Raw genomic sequence first — 22802 nt, forward strand, 5'->3', positions numbered from 1 at the left:
ACATATTTCATTCTTTTCTTCCCCTCTTCCCTCCCCACTCCCAGATTCAATAAGCACTTCCACAAGGTTATCACTTGTGTTATCACCTATTTCCATATTATTCATTTTTGCAATAGAGCAATCTTTTAAAACCAAAACCCCCAATCATATATACATAAAAATAAATAAGTCTTTTTTTCTGAGTTTCTACTCCTATAGTTTCTTTCTCTCAATATGGATAGCATTCTTTCTCATAAGTCCCTTGGGATTGTCTTGTTATAGCAAAGTCCATTACATTGGATTGTTCCACAATGTTTCATTTTCTGTGTATAATGTTCTCTTGGTTCTGCTCATTTACTCTGCATCAGTTCCTCAAGGTTTTTCCAGTTCATGTAGAAATCCTCCAGTTCATCATTCCTTACAAAACAAGAGACTTCCATCACCATCAGATACCACAATTTTTTAGCCACCTCAAAGAGTGTGGCTATGAATATTTTTGTACAAACATTTTTCATTATTATCTCTTTAGAGTACAAACCTAGTAGTGAATTTGCTGGATCAAAGGATATGCATTCCTTAAAAGCCCTTTGTACATAATTCCAAATTGCCCTCCATTATGGTTGGATTAATTCATGGCTCCATCAGTAATGTATTAGTGTCCCAATTTTGCCACATCCCTTCCAACATTTATTATTTTCCTTGACTATCATATTGGCCATTCTAGGTGTGAAGTGGTACCTCAGAGTTGTTTTGATTTGCATTTCTCTAATCAGGAGGGATTTAGAACACTTTTTCATAAGATTGTTGATAGTTTTTATTTCTTCATCTGAAAACTGCCTATTCATGTCCCTTGACCATTTGTCAGTTGGGAAATGACTTGATTTCTTGTACATTTGACTTAGTTCCTTATAAATCTGAGAAATTAGACCTTTGTCAGAGGTTTTTATTATAAAAATTTTTCACAGTTTGTTGCTTCCCTTCTAATTTTAGTTGTTAATTTAATGTAATGAAAATTATTCATTTTACATTTTGAAATATTCTCTGACTCTTGCTTGGTCTTAAATCCTTTCCTTCCATAGATCTAACAGTTATACTAGTCTATGTTCATCTAATTTATTTATAATTTCCTTTTTTGTATTTGAGTCATTTACCCATTCTGAATATATTATCTTGGTATGGGGTATAAGATGTTGATCTAAACTTCATCTCTCCCATACTGTTTTCCAATTTTCCCAGTAGTTTTCTCAAATAGTGGGTCCTTGTCCCAAAAACTGGGATCTTTAGATTTATCAAACACCGTCTTGCTGAGGTCATTTACCCCAAGTCTATTCCACTGATCCTCTCTTCTGTCTCTTAGCCAGTACCATATTGTTTTGATGATCACTGCTTTATAGTACAGTTTAAGATCTGACATTGCTAGGCCTCCATCCTTCACGTTTCTAAAAATTAGTTCCCTCAATATTCTTAGTCTTTTTTTCTTCCAGATGAACTTTGTTATATTTTTTTCCAATTCTATAAAGTTTTTTGGTAGTTTGATAGATATAGCACTGAATAAGTAAACTACTTTAGGTAGGGTTTTTCCAATTGTTTAGATTTAGTTTCATTCGTGTGAAAAGTGTTTTGTAGTTGTGTTCATATAATTCTTTAGTTTGTCTTGACAGATAGATTCTTAAATATTTATATCACCTAGAGTGATTTTTAAATGGAGTTTCTCGTTCTAGCTCTTGATGCTAATTTTTATTGGAAAGAAACAGAAATGCTGATGATTTATGTGGATTTATTTTGTATCTGGCAACTTTTCTAAAATTATTAATTATTTTCACTAGTTTTTTAGTTTATTTTCTCAGGTTCTCTAAATATACCAACATATCATTTGCAAAGAGTGATAGTTTAGTTTCCTCACTGCCTTCTTTAATCCTTTTGATTTCTTTTTCTTCTCTACTTGCTACAGCTAGCAATTCCAGTACAATATTAAATAGTAGTGGTGATAATGGGCATCCTTGTTTCACTCCTGATCTTATTGGGAAGACATCTAACTTATCCCCATTGCAGATGATACTTGCTAATGGTTTTAAATGAATACTATTTTATTATTTTGAGGAAAGTTCCTTCTATTCCTATACTTTCTAGTGTTTTTAATAGGACTGGGTGTTGTATTTTGTCAAAGGCTTTTTCTGCATCTATTGAGATAATCATGTGATTTTTGTCGGTTTGCTTGTTAATATGGTCAAATATGTGGATGGTTTTCCTAATATTAAACCATTCTTGCATTCCTGGTATAAATCCCAACTTTGTTATAGTGATTAATCCTTGTGATGATTTGTTGTAGTCTCTTTGTTAGTATTTAATTTAATATTTTTGCATCTATATTCATTAAGGAGATTGATTTGTAGTTTTCTTTCTGTTTCTTTCTCTGGTTTGGGAATCAGTACCATATTTGTGTCATAAAATGAATTTGATAAGATTCCTTCTTTGCTTATTTTGTCAAATAGTTTGTGTACTATTGGGATTAATTGTTCTTTACATGTTTGAATAGAATTCACTTGTGAATCCATCAGGCCCTAGGAAATTTTTGTTCAATTTCTTTTTCTGAGATGGGATTATTCAAGTGTTCTCTTTCCTCTTGTGTTAATCTAGGCATTTTATATTTTTGTCAGCAGTCTTTTTTTTAAATCACTTTATTGATACCTTTTGTTTTTTGTACCATGGTTGGTTTTTATTTGGATTTGAATTTTATTTTGGAGTTGGATTCTGAATTTAGGATCCTATCACTTTTGATCCAAGTGAGTAGACATTTATTGAGTGCCTTTTGAGAGAGGAGTCATTTGAAATAAGTCTGAAAAAGAATGGTGGTGCCATATTTGGGGAGCCTAGAATGTCAGTCCCAATAAGACTTGGGTCTAAATTCTGCCTCATGTACTTACTAGCCATGTGTCTTTGAAAAGTCACTTAGCCTCTCTTCTGCAGTTTCCTCATCCATAAAATGAGAGGATAGGATTCAGTAGCCTCTAAATTAGGATTGCAGGTGACAGTGCATGCAATATTCCAATACCTATAAATCCTTTATTCACTGTTGAAAGAAGAGAAACATGTTTTATTCTCTTTCCTCTAGGACCTATTATTATAATACATCCTAAATCTTCATTTTATTTGAGCAGAATTTCAGATTTTTAAAAGTCCTTTTTGCTATTAGAATTTGTCACCAGTCTTCAGAAAATGCCAGTGTTGCAAAATTAAAGTCAATTCAAATATTTCTTAGAAAATGAGAGAAGAGGCATTTTAGGGTCACAGAGATATTGGATCACTGGAGTTAAAGCTGGAAGGGTCTTTAGATCTCATCAAGTACAACTATCTTGTTTTATATATGAAAAAACTAAGACTCATAAAAGTTAAGGACCAGTGACAGGATTTCCACTCCTCCTTAGAGAAACAATTCTTTGGAAGAAAAAAAAAGAATGGTGGTGCCATATTTGGAAAGCCTGGAATGTCAGACTAAGGTCTTTGTACTTCATCTGGCAGGCAATAGGGAAGTATGGGGGGCAGGGATATTCTTCCTGAAAATGTTGCAATTGTGAGGGAATATTCAGTCAAGTCCACTGACTCCCCATTACCTCTAGGATCCAAGATGAAATCCATTGTTTTGCTTTTTACATCCCTTTATAATCCGAGCCCTTCCTACCTTTCCAGTATTCTTACACCTTACCCTGCACCTCTGCCCCTACATGCCATGTACTCTTCAATCTAGCAACACTGCTCCACTTCCTATTCTTCACCCAAGACACTTCATTTCCCAACTCTTTGCATTTTTAAATTGGCTGACTCCATGCCTGAAATTTCCCACCAGCTAAAACTTTGCCATCCATAAGAAGCCTTTCCTGATTGCTCTTAATGTTTGTGTCTCCCCTCTATTGATTATTCCACAATTTGTCATATATATACTTTTTTACACATGTAAATGTTTGTACATGGTTGTTTGCAAGTTGTCTCCCCCATTAGACGGTGAGCTCCTTGAGAGCAGGGACTACCTTTTGCCTTTTTTAAAATATCCAACTCTTAGTGTGTGCTTAATAAATGCTTGACTTGACTTGAGTGTGAAGGGATGGCTTAGGCCTTAAAGTATATGAGGTAAGAACTGGTTAGGTTATTGCATTAGGCCAGAAGGATAATAATAAGAGCCAATACTAAGGTGGTGGCAGTGGAAATTGACAACAGCATAAATTCAAATATTTCTCTGGTAGAATCCATGGAATTTTGCAATTGACATGCCAACTTTTGAGTCTTCTCTTTTCTCTACATTTGTGTAATTAGAATCTGTTACCCTAAAAACTACGATTCCTAGCACCCCACTCTCCTTCTCACATTATGTGCTGGCATAGGGAGGTTATAAATTTTGTGTAGCCTCTCCTCTCGTTCTCTTGATCTTATCAGTTTGATGGAGGTGGCATGAGGTGAGTGGCAGGAGAATCTATTCACTTGGCCTCATATTTTGTTAGATAATTACCTTTTTATTCTTTTATTTCAAGTAATTATTAATAAACTTTATAAAATATAATACTTTGAGTTTTGGAAATTAATTTAAATCCTACACATTCAACATGTCAAACATGGGTATTTGGGAGAATGATGGCAATATGGACAAGAATAAAAAAAAAAGCAACATGACAAAGTAAAAACACTGAACTTGGAATCAGGCTTGTGTTTGTGCTCTATTATTAGCAGTGTGACTACAAGTGATCTCATATTTTTGAGCTTCACTGTCTCACAGGGTTGTACATTAAAAAGTTTTTATAAACCTTTTTTTTTAAACTTTTATCTTCCATTTTAGAACCAATTCTACGTATCAGTCCCAAGGCAGAAGAGCAGCAAGGGCTAGGCAGTTAAGTGAAGTGACTTGTCCAGAGTCACATTTTATTAGACCTTTCCAATCATAACTAGAAATTTTTTTGCCGGGTTTTGGGTTCACTTGTGGGGGGAGAGGGGAGATACAAAAGATCATTACAAGAGATAGAGAAGTCATCCACCCAGAGGGTAATTCTGAGAGAGGCTTTAGGAATAAGCAGTACCAATAATCCAATCTCGCTTGAGTCAGATGGGAAGGTGGCACCTCATAAGAGTATTGTCCTAGCAATTGGCTTGAGAATGGGTGGAACTGAACAATGGAAGAGGATTATATTGTCCAAAGTAGAGACTAAGAGATCTAGCAGCATCGTACTGTATGGCAGAAGACCCCAGGGTGGTATAGTAGTGGTTTAGGAATAACCATAGAGTGTCTCAATATTGGTATTCTTCTGGCAGTTCCTCTATAAATCTTCAAAGTGTCTATTGATGTGAGCAGTTAGTAAGTTGGAAGAAGCAAGTTTTGAAAGGAAGAAACTAAGTTCAATTTTGAACGTAAGAAATTTGAGCTTTGGGATGGAAATATCTGGTAGACAGTTGAAAATGTTAAATTGGAACCTTGGGGAAAGGGTCATAGAGATATAAAAGTCATTTTAATCAATATGATCAGTTTTATTTTAGGGCATATTTATGCCACAGATATAGTTTTAAGAGGTCATTATTATTCACTAAGTTTTCATTATACTGTTATCTTTAAAATAAAAGCAAAAGAATTTATTAAGCACTTAATATGTGTCAAGCAAGACTGTGTATTTGGAGATAAAAATGCAGAAAGCAAAAATGGTCCCTGGCCTCAAAGAGCTTGCATTCTAATTGGGGACACAAGTCCCAAACAGAAATGGTAAACCAATGAGTGAACTTCCATCCCAAAGTTTAAAGGGTGGATGAAGAGGCTTAGGGGAGTCGATTAATATACTCCATCTAGGAAGGGCAGAGTTGACTTGGTCATTGTTCAGAGTCCTTGTATGATCAGGGAGACCAAAAAAAAAAAAAGAGGAGAAATGTCTACCCATAGGTTGGGGCAAGGCAGTGGTTGTTGATGAGGCTGTGAGGAAAATGGCCAGAATTGGGTGTAGAAGCTAATTTGTGAGATTGTGCTCAGTCATAAGAAAAGAACATTTATGAAAATATGCTTCAAAAAGATTGAGAATGTACTTGGTTTCCTAAGACTTTGAAAGTCAAATAAAGATTTTATGATCAGGTCAGTTCACTGTAAAAGAGAATATCCTTACAAATTATTCTTACTTGAGTAACTTTTTCCTCAGATGGTGAATTTGCTATTAATCCATACCATTGATTGGAATCAATTAACAACACCAGATGAATGAAGTCGCTGTGGCCTATAGTGGTATGTGTTGTTTATTTCTTTGGGGGAATGGGACAGGAAGAGAAAATTAAAGGTGCTTACTATTCCTTTCAGGTGCTATTTATATAGTGCATAAATGTTCATGGTGAACATTCTGTGAGGATCAAGGAAGATAATGATTGTGAATGTGCTCTAAAAAAAAACTCGGTATATACAAATGTTTGCCATTCTTGACATTTCTCTTACAATGGTAGTCTGAAAATAGGCTGTGTTTTTTCCCAGTCCGGTTTGTAAACACCTGGAGTGAGGTCTAATCACTCAGTGCCATAAGAATAGAAGCCATGACTTAAAATGAGACATAGAGACCTGCAAGGAAGTTCCATATAATTCAGGAAGTTTTCGAAAAAGGCCCTTCTGTCCTTCTCAAAAGATAGCATTGTTTCCTGGTAAGTTATTCTTATGAGAAGTCTAAAAGTAGTGTGTGCATTTCAGGTTGAGAAAAATGGGGGTGATGCAAATAAAATGAGAAGGGGTTAAAGGAAAGGCATCAAAAGCAATTATAATAATTTCATACAGAATTTTAACCAATATCACTAAATTGCTATTAGGAGACTAAAAGAAACCTAAAAACAATCCTAGTCAGCAGACACTTGAGCTGCCATGCAGAGAGAGATGGCAGCCAGCAATGGCACAGGTTTAGAATATAATAATTCACTTGTAATGTTTAAAAGTGAACAATAAAACAAAATCTTCCAAGGAAGGATGGTGGGAAATTACAGATAGTAGGGGGCAACTACAAACAGAAATGTGATATTAGAGACCAACTGTGGTGGCTCCAGCATTCTTTGTGGTGAAAGGAATTTGTTATGAGGCTCTTTGCAAGATGCACTTAGGTAGCTCATTGGATAGAGAGCCAGACCTGAAGACAGGAGATCCTGGGTTCAAATGTGGCTTCAGACACTTCCTAACTATGTGGCCCTGGGCAAGTCACTTAACCCTAATTGCCTGGTCCTACCACTGCAATTGAAGAGATGGTGAAATCTTCAAGATGCTGCTTTTTGGAGCATTAAAGTGATTGCAAGAAGCCCAGGACCTACAGAGCCCCAGAAACAAGATTACAAACATTTTAAAGCTGGGCTCCAATTCCTCTGGCAATCTAGTGAAGCCAATGAGCCCTTCTAAGAATAAGGTTTTTCAGTAATTGAAGGGAATAGTAAATTTCATTTGTGAGTTAGTGAAAATAAAGATTTGATTTTCCTATCTAAGCTCATAGATTGCTTGATGCCTTGGGTGTATGGATCTCTTGCTCAAAAGTATTTGCTCTTAATATCCACACAGGAAAAACCAAGTAGATGAAAGATGCCTGTGGTCGGGTGATGGCATGATGTTGAACAGATAGTCTATAGTGTTCATCTACCTATTTCCTGGGCAGATAGCACAAACTGAAAAGCAAGGTCCAAGAGAAAGAGAATGGACTGAATATTTTGGAGAAATCACGGTTCTTTAATGACCCCAAGCTCCTCCCTAAAATAAAGGCATATCTCTTTAATACGCACATTCTTCCAATGTCATCGTTTGAGTCATGGAACATTAAAATCCCTAGAGAAGGGAATTGGAGAACTGGCGAAAGGGCAAAGGAAAGACTCACAGTAGCCAGGAGCAGTTTGTAAAATGCAACAAGCTAGGAATTCTGAAGGAGAAGTCGGATAAAGGAATCATCAAAGGAATGTCTGAGAGAAAGAAGGAAAATGGTCATGAGGGAAGATGAGAAACGTTGGCAGACCAAGCACCCAAAGACGTGGGGTTCACTAATATTTCCAGAGGATATAGCCTTTGGCCCCAAGTTTCAAGAGCAGAATCTTATTTCAGAGCTTCTTGGAAGAACAGAGGTTCTAAGGATACTAGTAAAACCCAGTGGAATTGCTCGTCGGCTCCAGGAGTGGTGGGGAGGGAGGAGGAGAGGGAGAGTACAGGAATCATGTAACCATAGAAAAACATTCTTAATTAATTAAATTTTTAAAAAAAAAAACTTTTTTTAATTTTGAAAAAAGAACAGAGGTTCTAGAAATAGGGTATTGTATATCTGAGTTCATGGATCACGAGAAAGAACTGCGAAGCTAGCCCCATCGGGTTGATTGTTAGGAAAGAGTCACTAATAGAAACTGAAGAAAGGCTTAGTGTCCAAGCACAGTTTTGAAGTGCCTTCTGTTGATATTTTATCAATAAAATATCTGGGGGGTGCAGATAAGTGGCTCAGTGGATTGAGAACCATACTTAGAGACAGGAGGTCCTGGGCAACCCCTTCATTCTCTATGTGAGGAAAGTGAGACCAGGAAAAGTTCAATGACATGTAAAAGCATGCAGGCAGAAAGTGGAAGACCCAGAATCTGTGACCCCATACATAGCTTTCTTCTAGGTAAATGAAAGAAAAATCTCTGAAGTCAAGAGAATCCATTTGGCTTGATATTGAGGACATGTTCTAGTTTCTCTTTTTTAAATGGTTTTCTTTTCTTTTCCTTTTAAATCTTCCTAGCAAAAATATCATGGGATCCAAAGAAAATGGGATAGACAGTGGTATTCAGGTAAAGTTGATCATGTGGGGTTTTTTTTTCTGATTTTTCTTAAAGATATTTTATTTTACCAATTACATGTAATAACAGTTTTCCACTTACATTTTCTGAAGTTATAAAGTCCAAATTGTCTCTCTCCTTCCCTCCCTCCCACCTTGTTAGGGTAAACAATTTGATCTGGGTTGTACATGTATTATCATGCAAAAACTACCTTTATGTTGTTTATTGCTATAAGAGAATACTCATATAAAACCCAAACTGCAAAATAAAAATTAAAGTTAAACTGAAGTGAAAAATAGCAGTTTTTGTAAAATACTGAGTTCTTATCTCCAAAGCTGGGTTCTTTGGGTTTGATATATCAAACACTAGATTGCTGAGGCCACTTACCCCTAGTCTATTCCATTGATCCACCATTCTATTTCTTAGTCAGTAGCAGATTGTTTTGATGATTACTGCTTTATAGTACAGTTTAAGATCTGGTACTCTTAGACCACCTTCCTTCACTTTTTTCTCCATTAATTTCCATGATATTCTTGATCTTTTGTTCTTCCAGGTGAATTTTGTTATTATTTTTCTTGTTCTATAAAATGTTTTTTGGTTGTTTGACTGGTATGGCACTGAATAAGTAAATTAATTTAGATATGGGTTGTCATTTTTCTTATATTGATCTACATTCCAACTCAAGCAATTCTTTTTCTGGAAGTGGATGACATTCCTTGTCAGAACTCCTTCAGAATTGTCCTGGATCATAGTATTACTGAGAGTATCTAAGTCTTTCACAATTGAGCATCATAATTGCTATTATTGTGTACAATGTTCTTCTGGTACTGCTTATTTCATTCTACAACAGTTCATGTAGATCTTTAAAGCTGTTTCTAAAATCATTCTGTTTATCATTTCTTACAGCGCAATAGTATTCCATCACCATCATATGCCACAGTTTGCTCAGTCATTTCCCAATTGGTGGATATCTCCTCATTTCCAATTCTTAGCCACCACAAACAAAACAAAAAAAAAAGCTATTATATTTTTGTACAAATAGGTCCTTTCCCTCCTACCCTTTTTTTATGTCATTGGGATTCAAACCTAATAGTGGTATTACTGGATCAGAGTATGCACCATTTTATACCCCTTTGGGGATAATTCCACATTGCCTCCAGAATGGTTGGATCAGTTCCTAACTCCACTAATAATGCTTTAATGTCCTAATTTTGCCACATCCCCTCCACCATTTATTACTTTCCTTTTCTGTCATATTGGCCAATCTGACAGGTCTGAGATTGTATTGTAGTAGCTGTTCCTACCATGAGCAATTAATGTTTTTCCAATTATTTAAATCTGGCTTTATTTGTGTAAAGTGCTTTGTAATTGGATTCATATAATTCCTATACTTGTCTTGGCAAGTAGATTGCCAAGTATTTTATATTGTATAGAGTTATTTTAAATGGAATTTTTCTTTCTCTTGCTTGCTACTGTGCTTGTGGGGAGCATATAGAATGTTGATGTTTTATGTGGGTTTATTTTGTATCATGTAATTTCTAAAGTTATTAATTATTTCAACTAGTTTTTTTAGTTCTAGAGCTTTTAGGTTCTCTATAGTTCTCTAAGTATACCATCATATCATTTCTCTATTGCCTACATTAACTCCTTCAATTTCTTTTTCTCTTATTGCTAAAGCTAATATTTCTAGAACACTATTAAATAATATTGGTGATAATGGGCATTCTTGCTTTACCCTTCCCCTTATTGGAAAGGTTTCTAACATCCCCATTGCAGATGTTACCAACGGTTTAAGATAGATACTTATTATTTTAAAGAATGGCCCATTTATTCCTATGTTTTCTAGTGTGTGTTTTTTAATAGGAATGAGTGCTGCATTTTATCAAAGTTTTTTCTACATCTTTTGAAATAATCAAGTGATTTCTGTTAGTTTAGTTATTAATATGGACAATTATGTTGATAGTTTTCTAATATTAAACCAGCCTTGTGTTCCTGGTATAAATCCCACCTGATCATAGTGAATGGTCCTTGTGATATGTTGCTGTAGTCTCTTTGCTAGTATTTTATTTAATTCTATCTCTGTTTTTGCTCTTCCTGGCTTCAGTATCAGCATATTTGTCATAAAAGGAATTTGTTAGGACTCCTCTTTTGCCTATTTCCCCAAAAAGTTTATATAGAATTGGGATTAATTTTTCTTTAAATGTTTGATGGAATTTACTCATGAATCCTTCTGGCCCTGGGTTGTTTGAGGTTTTTTTAGGGAGTTCTTTAATGACTTGTTCAATTTCTTTTTCTGGGAAAATATTATTTAAGTATTCTATTTCATCTTTTGTTAATCTGGGAAATTTATATTTTTGTAAATATTCATCCATTTCACCTAACTTGTCAGATTTATTGTCATATAAATGGCAAAATAGCTCCTAATAATTGCTTTTGCATTATTTTCATTTTTGATACTGGTAATTTGATTTTCTTTTTTTCCTTTTTTATTATCAAATAAACCAATGCTCTATTTTGTTTTTGTTTTTTTTCATAAAAACCAAGTCCTACTACTATTTATTAGTTAAATAATTCTCTGACTTTGAATTCTATTAACTTCTCCTTTGGTTTTTCAGGATTTCAAACTTAGTCTTTAGTGGGGATATTTAATTTGCTCTTTTTCCAGTTTTTTTTTTAGTTGTATGCCCAATTCATTAATTTGCTTTTCCTCTGTTTTATTATACATACAGAGATATACATTTTCTCCCAAATACTGCCTTGGCTATATCCCATAAATTTTTATGTTATCTCCTCATTGACATCCCTTTAATGAAATAGTTGATTGTTTCTGTAATTTGTTCTTTGACTCACCCCTTTTTCGGAATTAGTTTATTTAGTTTCCAATTAATTTTTAGTTTGTCTCTCCATTGACCCTTACTGATTATAATTTTCATTGTGTTATTATCAGAAAAGGATGAATATACCATTTCTGTTTTTCTGCATTTGTTTATGATGTCTTTATATCCTAATATATGGTCAGTTTTTGTGGAGGGACTATGTACTGCTAAAAAGAAAGTATATTCCTTTTTATCCCCAAGCAATTTTTTTCAGAGCTCTATGAAAGCTAACTTTTATAAAATTTCATTAACTTCTTTACTTCTTTCTGGTTCATTTTTGGTAAGATTTATCTAATTCTGAGAGGGAAAGTTAAAGCCCCCCCACTAATATAGTTTTACTGTCTACATCTTCCTGAAGCTCATTTAATTTCTCCTCTAAAAATTTGGAGGCTATATCATTTGGTGTAAATATGTTTGGTATTGATATTAATTCATTGCTTACAATACCTTTTAGCAAGATATAATTTCCTTCCTTATTTCTTTGAATCAGATCAATTTTTGCTTTAGCTTTGTCTGAGGTCATGATTGATACTCCTTTTTTTACTTCAATTAATCCACAATAAATTCTGCTTCAATCCCTTACCTTTACTCTTTGGGTGTCTTCTTGCCTCAAATGTATTTCTTGTAAACCACATTTTGTAAGATTCTGGTTTTTAATCCAGCTATCTACTTATGTTTTATGGGTGAGTTCATCCCATTCACATATACAATTATGATTACGAACTGTGTATTCCTCTCCATCTTATTTTCTCCTTTTGATCCTTCTCTTTCTTTCCTTCCTGAAAGGTGTTTTACTTTTAATCACCATCCCAATTTTGCACCCCCTCCCATCTTATCTTCTTCCATCTTATCCCTTCCAACTTCTCTGTAGAATAAGACTGGATTCTATACTCAGATAAGTATGGTTATTATTTGCTTTCCAAGCTAATAACAATGAGAATAAGATTTAAGCATTACCCATCACCACCCTCGTCCTCCCCTTTACTGTAATAGTTTTTCATGCCTCTTTAGGTTAGATAATTTACCTCATTCCACCTTTCCCTTGGTTTTCTCTCAATGCAATCCTCTTTTTCATCCTTTGATTATTTTTTGCATATCATATAATCCTAATTTGTTTACTTCCATATCTCCTGTCTATGCATATTCCTAACTGCTCTAATAATGACAAAAAAAAATTAAGAACTACAAATATCATCTTTCCATGCAGGAATACATAAAATTTGGCCATATTGGATCCCTTAAATTGTTTCATTTACCTTTCTGGCTTTTCTTGGGTCATGTGGCTGGACATCACATTTTCTATTAGGTCAGGCGTTTTCAAAAGGAATGTTTGGAAATCTTCTATTATATTAAATGACCATTTTCCCTCTGAAAAAATCTATTAAGTTTTGCTGGATAAGTGATTCTGGGTTGTAAACCTAGATCTTTTACCTTCTGGAATATCATATTCCACATCTTCTGATCCTTTAATGTGGAGGCTGATAAGTTCTCTGTATCTTGTTTTTTAACTCCATGGTATTTGAATTGTTTCTTTCCAGCTGCTTGCAGTATTTTCTCCTTGGTGGGGGGGGGGGGTTGTCTTGAATTTAGCTATAATATTCCTGGGTGTCATCATTTGGAGATTTCTTTCTGGAGGTAATCTGCGGATATTTCCATTTCTAGTTTATTCTCTTGCTCAAGAATATCAGGGCAGTTTTCTTTGACAGTTTCTTTTATTATGATGTCCAGGCTTTATTTTTTATCATGGATTTCAAGTAGTACAATAATTATTAAGGTATCTCTCCTGGATATAATTTTCAGTTCAGTTGTTTTTTCAATGAAATATTTCATTTTTTTATTATTTTGATTTTGTTTTATTGTTTCTATTTTTTATTATTTTTTTGTTTGTTTCTTGATGTTTGATAAAGTCGTTACCTTCTAATTGTCCAATTCCAATCTTTAAGGAAATTTTCTGTCATCTTTTGAACCTCCTTTTTCATTTGGCCAATTCTACTGTTATTTTCTTCTCACATTTCTTTCATTTCTCTTCCTCATTTTTCCTCTGCCTCTCTTAATTGACTTTTTAAAAAATTTTTATTTAATTAGATAATTTAGAATATTTTTCTATGGTTGCAAGACTCATATTCTTTCCCTCTCTTCCTCCCACTCCTCTCCCAAATCTGAGGTGCAGTTCCACTGGGTTTAACATGTGTCATTGATCAAGACCCATTTCCATATTGTTAATATTTGCACTAGGGTGATCTTTTAGAGTCTACTTCCCCAGTCATATCCCCATCTACCCATGTGATCAAGCAGTTGTTTTTCTTCTGTGTTTCTTTTCCCACAGTTCTTCCTCTGGATGTGGATAGCATTCTTTCTCATATGTCCCTCCAAATACTTCTGGATCATTGCATTGCAACTAGTAGAGAAATCCACTACATTAAATTTTTACCACAGTGTATCAGTCTCTGTGTACATTGTTCTCTTGGTTCTTCTCCTTTCACTCTGCATCAATTTCTGGAGGTTGTTCCAATTCACATGGAATTCCTCCAGTTTATTATTCCTTTGAGTACAATAGTATTCCATCACAAGTATATAACAATTTGTTCAGTCAACTGCCAATTAATGGACACCCCCTTGCTTTCCAATTTTTTGCCAACACAAATGGCACGGCTATGAATATTCTTTTTTTTTTTCTTTCTATTTTTTTTCTTTTTTTTTTTTTTAAATATATTTTATTTGATCATTTCCAAGCATTATTCGTTAAAGACATAGATCATTTTCTTTTCCTCCCCCCCACCCCCCATAGCCGACGCGTAAGTCCACTGGGCATTAGATGTTTTCTTGATTTGAACCCATTGCTTTGTTGATAGTATTTGCATTAGAGTGTTCATTTAAAGTCTATCCTCTGTCATGTTCCCTCAACCTCTGTATTCAGGCAGTTGCTTTTTCTCGGTGTTTCCACTCCCATAGTTTATCCTTTGCTTATGAATGGTGTTTTTTTTCTCCTGGATCCCTGAAAGTTGTTCAGGGACATTACACCGCCCCTAATGGAGAAGTCCATTACGTTCGATTATACCACAGTGTATTAGTCTCTGTGTACAATGTTCTCCTGGTTCTGCTCCTCTCGCTCTGCATCACTTCCTGGAGGTTGTTCCAGTCTCCATGGAACTTCTCCACTTTATTATTCCTTTGAGCACAATAGTATTCCATCACCAACATATACCACAGTTTGTTCAGCCATTCCCCAATTGATGGGCATCCCCTCGTTTTCCAGTTTTGGGCCACCACAAAGAGCGCAGCTATGAATATTTTTGTACAAGTCTTTGTGTCCATTATCTCTTTGGGGTACAGTCCCAGCAGTGCTATGGCTGGGTCAAAGGGTAGATATTCTTTTGTCGCCCTTTGGGCATAGTTCCAAATTGCCCTCCAGAATGGTTGGATCAGTTCACAACTCCACCAGCAATGAATTAATGTCCCTACTTTGCCACATCCCCTCCAGCATTCATTACTTTCCTTTGCTGTTATGTTAGCCAATCTGCTAGGTGTGAGGTGATACCTCAGAGTTGTTTTGATTTGCATCTCTCTGATTATAAGAGATGTAGAACACTTCTTCATGTGCTTGTTAATAGTTTTGATTTCTTTATCTGAGAACTGCCTATCCATTTCCCTTGCCCATTTATCAATTGGAGAATGGCTTGATTTTTTGTACAATTGATTTAGCTCATTATGAATATGAGTAATTAAACCTTTGTCAGAGGTTTCTATGAAGATTTTTTCCCAATTTGTTGTTTCCCTTCTGATTTTAGTTATATTGGTTTTGTTTGTACAAAAGCTTTTTAGTTTGATGTAGTCAAAATTATTTATTTTACATTTTGTGATTCTTTCTATATCTTGCTTGGTTTTAAAGCCTTTCCCCTCCCAAAGGTCTGACATGTATACTATTCTGTGTTTACCCAATTTACTTATGGTTTCCTTCTTTATGTTTAAGTCACTCACCCATTTTGAATTTATCTTGGTGTAGGGTGTGAGGTGTTGATCTATTCCTAGTCTCTCCCACACTGTCTTCCAATTTTCCCAGCAGTTTTTATCGAATAGTGGATTTTTGTCCCAAAAGCTGGGATCTTTGGGTTTATCGTATACTGTCTTGCTGAGGTCGTTTTCCCCCAGTCTATTCCACTGATCTTCCTTTCTGTTTCTTAGCCAGTACCAAATTGTTTTGATGACTGCTGCTTTGTAATATAGTTTTAGGTCAGGGACTGCAAGGCCCCCATCATATGTGTTTTTTTTCATTAATTCCCTGGATATCCTTGATCTTTTGTTCTTCCAAATGAACTTTGTTATGGTTTTTTCTAAATCAGTGAAGAAGTATTTTGGTAGTTCAATGGGTATGGCACTAAATAGATAAATAAGTTTGGGTAGGATGGTCATTTTTATTATATTGGCTCGTCCTATCCATGAGCAGTTAATGTTTTTCCAATTGTTCAAGTCTAGTTTTAGTTGTGTGGCGAGTGTTTTGTAGTTGTGTTCATATAGTTCCTGTGTTTGTCTTGGGAGATAGATTCCTAGGTATTTTATTTTGTCTAAGGTGATTTTGAATGGGATTTCTCTTTCTAGTTCTTGCTGCTGAGCTGTGTTGGAGATATATAGAAAAGCTGATGATTTATGTGGGTTTATTTTGTATCCTGCAACTTTGCTAAAGTTGTTGATTATTTCAATTAGCTTTTTGGTTGAATCTCTAGGATTCTTTAAGTAGACCATCATGTCATCCGCAAAGAGTGATAACTTGGTCTCCTCCTTGCCTATTCTGATACCTTCAATTTCTTTATCTTCTCTAATTGCTACTGCTAGTGTTTCTAGTACAATGTCAAATAGTAGAGGTGATAATGGGCATCCTTGTTTCACTCCTGATCTTATTGGGAATGCCTCTAGTTTATCCCCATTGCAGATGATATTAGCTGTTGGTTTTAGATATATACTGTTTATTATTTTTAGGAATGACCCTTCTATTCCTATGCTTTCTAGTGTTTTTAATAGGAATGGGTGTTGTATTTTATCAAAGGCTTTTTCTGCATCTATTGAGATAATCATGTGGTTCTTGCTAGTTTGCTTGTTGATGTGGTCAATTATGTGGATGGTTTTCCTAATGTTGAACCAGCCCTGCATCCCTGGTATGAATCCTACTTGATCATGGTGAATGATCCTTCTGATCACTTGCTGGAGTCTTTTTGCTAGTATCCTATTTAAAATTTTTGCATCTATATTCATTAGGGAGATTGGTCTATAGTTTTCTTTCTCTGTTTTTGACCTGCCTGGTTTTGGAATCAGTACCATGTTTGTGTCGTAAAAGGAGTTTGGTAGAACTCCCTCTTTGCTTATTATGTCAAATAGTTTGTATAGTATTGGGGTCAACTGTTCTCTGAATGTTTGATAGAATTCACAGGTGAATCCATCAGGCCCTGGGGATTTTTTCTTAGGAAGTTCTTTGATGGCTTGATGGATTTCAATTTCTGATATGGGATTATTTAAGAATTCTATTTCCTCTTCTGTTAGTCTAGGCAGTTTGTATTTTTGTATATATTCATCCATTTCTCCTAAATTGGTGTATTTATTGCCATATAATTGGGCAAAGTAATTTCTAATGATTGCCTTAATTTCCTCCTCATTGGAGGTGCTGTCCCCCTTTTCATCTTTAATGCTGTGAATTTGCTTTTCTTCCTTCCTTTTTTTAATTAGATTGACCAGTACTTTGTCTATTTTGTTTGTTTTTTCAAAGTACCAGCTTCTTGTCTTATTTATTAAATCAATAGTTCTATCACTTTCGATTTTATTAATTTCTCCCTTAATTTTTAGGATTTCTAATTTGGTTTTCTGCTGGGGGTTTTTAATTTGATCGCTTTCGAGTTTTTTCAATTGCATTTCCAATTGATTGATCTCTGCTCTCCCTTGTTTGTTAATATGAGCTTTCAGGGATATGAATTTGCCTCTGATTACCGCTTTGGCTGCATCCCAAAAGGTTTGAAAGGATGTTTCGCCATTGTCATTTTCCTTGATGAAATTATTAATTGTTTCTATGATTTCTTCTTTAGCTAAACGGTTTTGGAGTATCATATTGTTTAATTTCCAATTGGTTTTAGATTTGGTTTTCCATGTACCATTACTAATCATTATTTTTATTGCCTTGTGATCTGAGAAGGCTGCATTCATTATTTCTGCTTTTTTGCATTTGTGTGCTATGTTTCTGTGACCTAATGTATGGTCAATTTTTGTGAATGTGCCATGTGGTGCTGAGAAGAAGGTGTATTCCTTTTTATCCCTGGCTATGAATATTCTTGTACAAATTTTTTTTCTTATTATCTCTTGGGGGTAAAAATCCATCAGTGCTATGGCTGGATCAAAGGTCAGACAGCCTTTTAGTGCCGTTTGGGCATAGTTCCAAATTGCCTTCCAGAATGGTTGGATTAATTCACAATTCCACCAGCAATGCATGAATGTCCCAATTTTGCCACATCCCCTCCTCTTAGTTGATTTTTGAAATCCTTTTTGACCTCTTCCAGAGCCCAAGACATTCATCTATTTCTTTAAAGTTTTGCATGGGTTTACTTTGCTTTCACTGTCCCCTTCTGTGTTTATGCCTTGCTCTTCATTGTCTCCATAAAAATTTTCTATGGATTAGATGTTGTTTTTTAATATTTGCTCATTTTCCCAGCCTTTTTCTTGACTTTCACTTTTAGCTTAAAGTTGAACTCTGTTCTAAGTATAGAGAAGGCACTCTCTTAAATTTTTTTCCTTGATGCTACATTTTGCTCTATTTTTGGGTTTCTGCAAATTTTAGTTCTTCCAAGGTAGTATCATGGCCTGTGGGATAGGAGCTGTGAAAGCACCTCCCACTGCTATTTCAATTACCCCCATGAGACTGCAGATGGATTGCAGAGCTCAAAGTACTATAAGTCACCCTGTGCTGGGGCTCAGAGTCTATCCTCAGGCTTGGGGACTTTTAGTCTAACTCTGGCCTTGATCAGGTCAGACACATTGTGATCTGCATTACCTTGGGAAAATTCCAATTTTTAAGAAATTATTTTCCTCCCTGAGATTTTGAACTTCCTTTTCCATTTGACCAATTCTGTTTTTTAAGCTATCATTTTCTTCTTTATTACTTTTTGTTTCTCTTCTCCATTTTTCCTTTGCCTCTTTTATTTGATTTTTAATTTCTTTTTGAGCTCTTCCAGAGCCTGAGACTAATTTCCATTTTTCTTTGAAGTTTTGCAAGTGTTTGCTTTCATTGTCCTTTCTGAGTCTGTGCCTTGCCCTTTGTCCCCATAATAATTTTCTATGTTAGGTTTTTTGTTGTTGTTGTTGCTTATTTATTTATTTTGCTCTCTGTTCATTTTCACAGCCTTTTTTTCTTTTAATTTAAAGTTGGGCTCTGTTCTTGTGGTAGAGGGGGAACTCTCCTAACCTTCAATTTTTCCTTGAAGCTACCCTCAACTTTTGTTCTGGATTTCTGCAAGTTTTAGTTCTTCCAAGGTGGTATGATGGTCTGTCTCCTGGGAGCTCTGAAAGCCACCTCTCACTACTGTGTTAGTCTCCTCTGGGGACTGCTGATGGCTTACACTTAAGAGCTCTGGGCCTCACTCTGGGCTTATACAGACTAGTTGCACTATAAATTGCCTTGTGCTGGGGCTTGGGACCTCATTGAAGGCTTGGTCAGAACTCTAGGTCTCTTCCACCCCTAACCCCATGGGTAAGGCACATCATGGACTTCTTTGTATTAGGGCTTGTGGTCTCCCTGCAAGTCCTTTGCACTAGGGCTTGAAACTCCAAGGGGCGGGCATTGAGCGCTTTGCTCTTGGCATGGGCAGGATCTCAGGATCTCAAAGTTGGCTCGGGCCCAGATTCAGAACCTGGAACAGTAGGTAGAGGGGTGGTCAGTTTGCTGTTGGCTTGTGCCAATAAAGGCTAAACACCTTGGTATGCATTGATTGCTGCGACTACACTCCCATCTCAACCCAGGAAAATAGACCCTCTCTGCCTACTTTTCAAGTTGTTTTCTGTGGGAGAATTACCTCATTCCAACCCTGGGTGGTTGTCATTCCCTGTCATTCCAATATTCATTATTATTTTAAGGTTGGCTGGAAAGGATTCTCAGAGCAGTTCCAGCTTTCTGTGTTTCTATTCTGCCATTTTGGCTTCACCTCTCTAACAATCAAGTTTTACAAAACTATTTCAGTAACCAAAAAGAAATTTCATTCATATGCTTCAAGAAAATTTCACAAAAAGCCTAAACACTCATCAGATCTCCTAGAGGTTGGTTGTTCAGGTAAAGGAAATGCTTTGGGGTAATGAGCAAAAGTTGACTGTAGATATAGGGGTACTTAAAGCATTGAGGTTAAAGCAATTACAGGATCAAAATAGGCTTAGACAAGAGGTCAAAAGATCACATTGATGAAAACTAGACCCACTGGTTTAGAGATGAGGGAATAGTGTGATGTAATTGGAATAAGGAGAAGAACCTCATTCCCTTGTAGCTATCCCTTTGATAATGAGGATCTAAACTTACCCAACCAGGGCCTTGAATGACATCTAGACTATCCACCTATATAGGTTTTACTCAAATACTCTGATCACTTGAGTGTCTTCCAGAATTTCACCTGTCATACAACCCAGAGCATGAGAACTGAATTGGGATTGGAAAGGAACTAGGCACAAATCCTCATGCAATTGCCTTAATATCACGGCATTTGTTTCATCATCTGTAAAATGAAATGGTTGGACTAGATAACCTCCAAGTCATTCTTTAGGATCTTAATTATATAAAGCTACAAAAATAACTGGCCTTAGAAGGAAGTTCAAAAGGAGACACAAACAGGACAGTTTTGCCACTGATGTGTTAAATTAAATATACACTTACATTGTTACAAAAGTAGAGTGAACATGAAATAAGTTCACAGTTTCAAACACAGTCTTTCCCTCCTCTTTATATGTTGAAATGTTTGTTGATATTCATTTCCATAATTTAAAAAAAATTAAAAAAATTTAAAAATAGAGTAGTTAACCTTCCCCAGAAGAGATCAGAAAAGGCATTCCCTTCCCTTTTTTTAGTGAAAAGGTGGTTACTATGTATGTGGGACACTGAGTATAATGTCAGACTTTTTTGGAAGGGTTGGTTAGTTTGGCTGGATGGGTTTTCCCCCTTTTTTATTCTATGTCATAAGGGATGGCTCTCTCAGAGTGAATGGGAGGGGGCATTTACTCTATTCAGAAACCATTTATCAAAAGTAGATTTCTGATAAGATTTCATCATTTGCTTCAGAACCCTAAAGATGAAAAAAAGGAGGAAAGCCAACTTGTAGAAGAAAAGGAGCAGAAGTTTAAACTGATTTCATTCCTATTCACAGAGAGATCCAACGCCTGCATAACAAGTAGTACGTAAGATTAGAATACAAGGGAATGGGGAAATTCCAAGCAAAATACTAACATCTCACTTTTGCATGATGTTTTAAGGGTTACAAAGCATTTTGCTCACAGCAGCCTTTTATTATTATCCTAATCCTACACACTAGAAAATCAAAGCTTAAATAATTTAGATTAAAAAAGACACCATGGAGTTACTGATCCATTCACACATTATTATTCAGAAACTACAATATGATTGGCACCTTATTTAGCATGATTGTGAAGAAAAGATTAAAATATTTCCCCCAGTCAATTGAGATAGTAGGATTACTTTTTCTTTATTAGAAAGGATGTTGAAATAAGTAAAGACTTATCTGTTATCTTAGTCAATCTATAATCTTCCCAAATATTTTCATGTTAATTTTTTTTTCTTAGAAATTATTTGGACTACATGGCTGCTAAGATCTTTTTCCACTCTTAAGTTTCATGCTTCTATGAAATAATTTCTTTTCAAATTTACTTTTGATTGCTCTATTGCAAAAATGAATAATATGGAAATTGGTATCAAATTATAACATTTGTATAACCTAGCAGAATTGCTTGTTGGCTCTGGAGGGGAGGGGAGGGAACAGGGGAGAGAAAGAAAATGTATCATGCAAACATGGAAAAATATTTTTAAAAATCAAATTTACTTCTGACATCTACATTAAAAAAAATTTTAATAAACCTAAACACCAAAAAAAAGGAGGACACAAAAAGAATTTTGTATGAAACCATGAATTTCCAATTCATACAACTTTTTAATAAGCTTCTAATAATTCCACATACAACTTTTAGAACTGTCTTACTTTTCTGAACACTCTTCTTCATTCCTTTCTGCCATTCCTTTTGGTGCATTTAAATAGATACATATTTCTATGGCTTCTTTCCTCCTTCCCTCTCTTCCTCCTTGTATCTCTCACACCCTTCCTTCCTTCCTTCCTTCCTTCCTTCCTTCCTTCCTTCCTTCCTTCGTTCATTCATTCCACTGCTAACCTCTTCTTGCCTCAATAAGCACAGTCAAGCAAGATGAATCTAAATACATAGTGACCACACCTCAAAATGGGTATCTTTTTGCAACACTTTGAGTCCATAAGTTCTTAGGAGGTAGGTGACAGGTTCCTTCCAGGTATGGCTAGTCCTCTCATTGGTCACAGTTCTTAAGTCTTCCAAACTTGTTCTTCTGTACAATGTTGTCCTCTAAAAAAATGGTTCTCCCTGGGCAGTATCAGTTCATATCAGTCTTCTTTGAAATCTCTTATCATTTCTTACAGCTGAGTAATATCCCTTTACATTCATATACCACAATTTGTTCAGCTCTTCCCCAGCTGATGAGAATTCCCTTAGACTCTAGCTCTTTGCTTTTCTTCCTCCCCCCACTCCCCACCCCCATTTTAATCCCTCACTCAGGATAAAGAAGTTTGTTTTACTTGTGTAGCCCTTGGCTTCAAGGGCTAAGTGTGTGGGACTCCCCTCATTGGTGGAGACTGATTTACTCAAAGTCCTAAGTATGTATGAAAGGCTAGAAGAATTGGTGAGAGCAGGAGTGTTGAAATCCTGGCTCTTTTAGCTTACAATTTTGAGAGGGGAAGATACACAATGCCAATCTCTCCTCCCGTCACTAAAAGGAAGAGTTCTGGGAAGAAGCTGAAATGAGAGAAATTGGCAGTCTTTATCATGTCCCTATTCCTACCTTGTTATACTAGAGACTTCTGGGAAATTTCTCTTGGGGTGAGATCTGGGATTCTCTCTGTCTTGGTT

General features: G+C 35.6%; 1 protein-coding gene across 14 annotated transcripts in view; it reads left to right on the plus strand.

Annotated features, from left to right (window-relative positions):
* SLC9B1 (solute carrier family 9 member B1) overlaps positions 1 to 22802 on the plus strand; it is a 128129-nt gene that overhangs the window by 14942 nt on the left and 90385 nt on the right. For 6 of the 14 annotated variants that reach the window (XM_056803127.1, XM_056803123.1, XM_056803125.1 and 3 more), the window contains 3 exons: positions 6141 to 6223; positions 8715 to 8763; positions 20920 to 21031. In XM_056803127.1, the coding sequence (XP_056659105.1) occupies positions 8725 to 8763; positions 20920 to 21031 (151 nt within the window). In that variant the 5' untranslated portion in view covers positions 6141 to 6223; positions 8715 to 8724. Of the gene's footprint in view, positions 1 to 4804; positions 4856 to 6140; positions 6224 to 6463; positions 6628 to 8714; positions 8764 to 20919; positions 21032 to 22802 lie in introns of all 14 variants that reach the window. The other 8 variants (XM_056803131.1, XM_056803129.1, XM_056803134.1 and 5 more) reach the window with 6 other exon arrangements.

This window comes from Monodelphis domestica, chromosome 6, assembly GCF_027887165.1.
Source record: "Monodelphis domestica isolate mMonDom1 chromosome 6, mMonDom1.pri, whole genome shotgun sequence".
NCBI lineage: Eukaryota > Metazoa > Chordata > Mammalia > Didelphimorphia > Didelphidae > Monodelphis > Monodelphis domestica.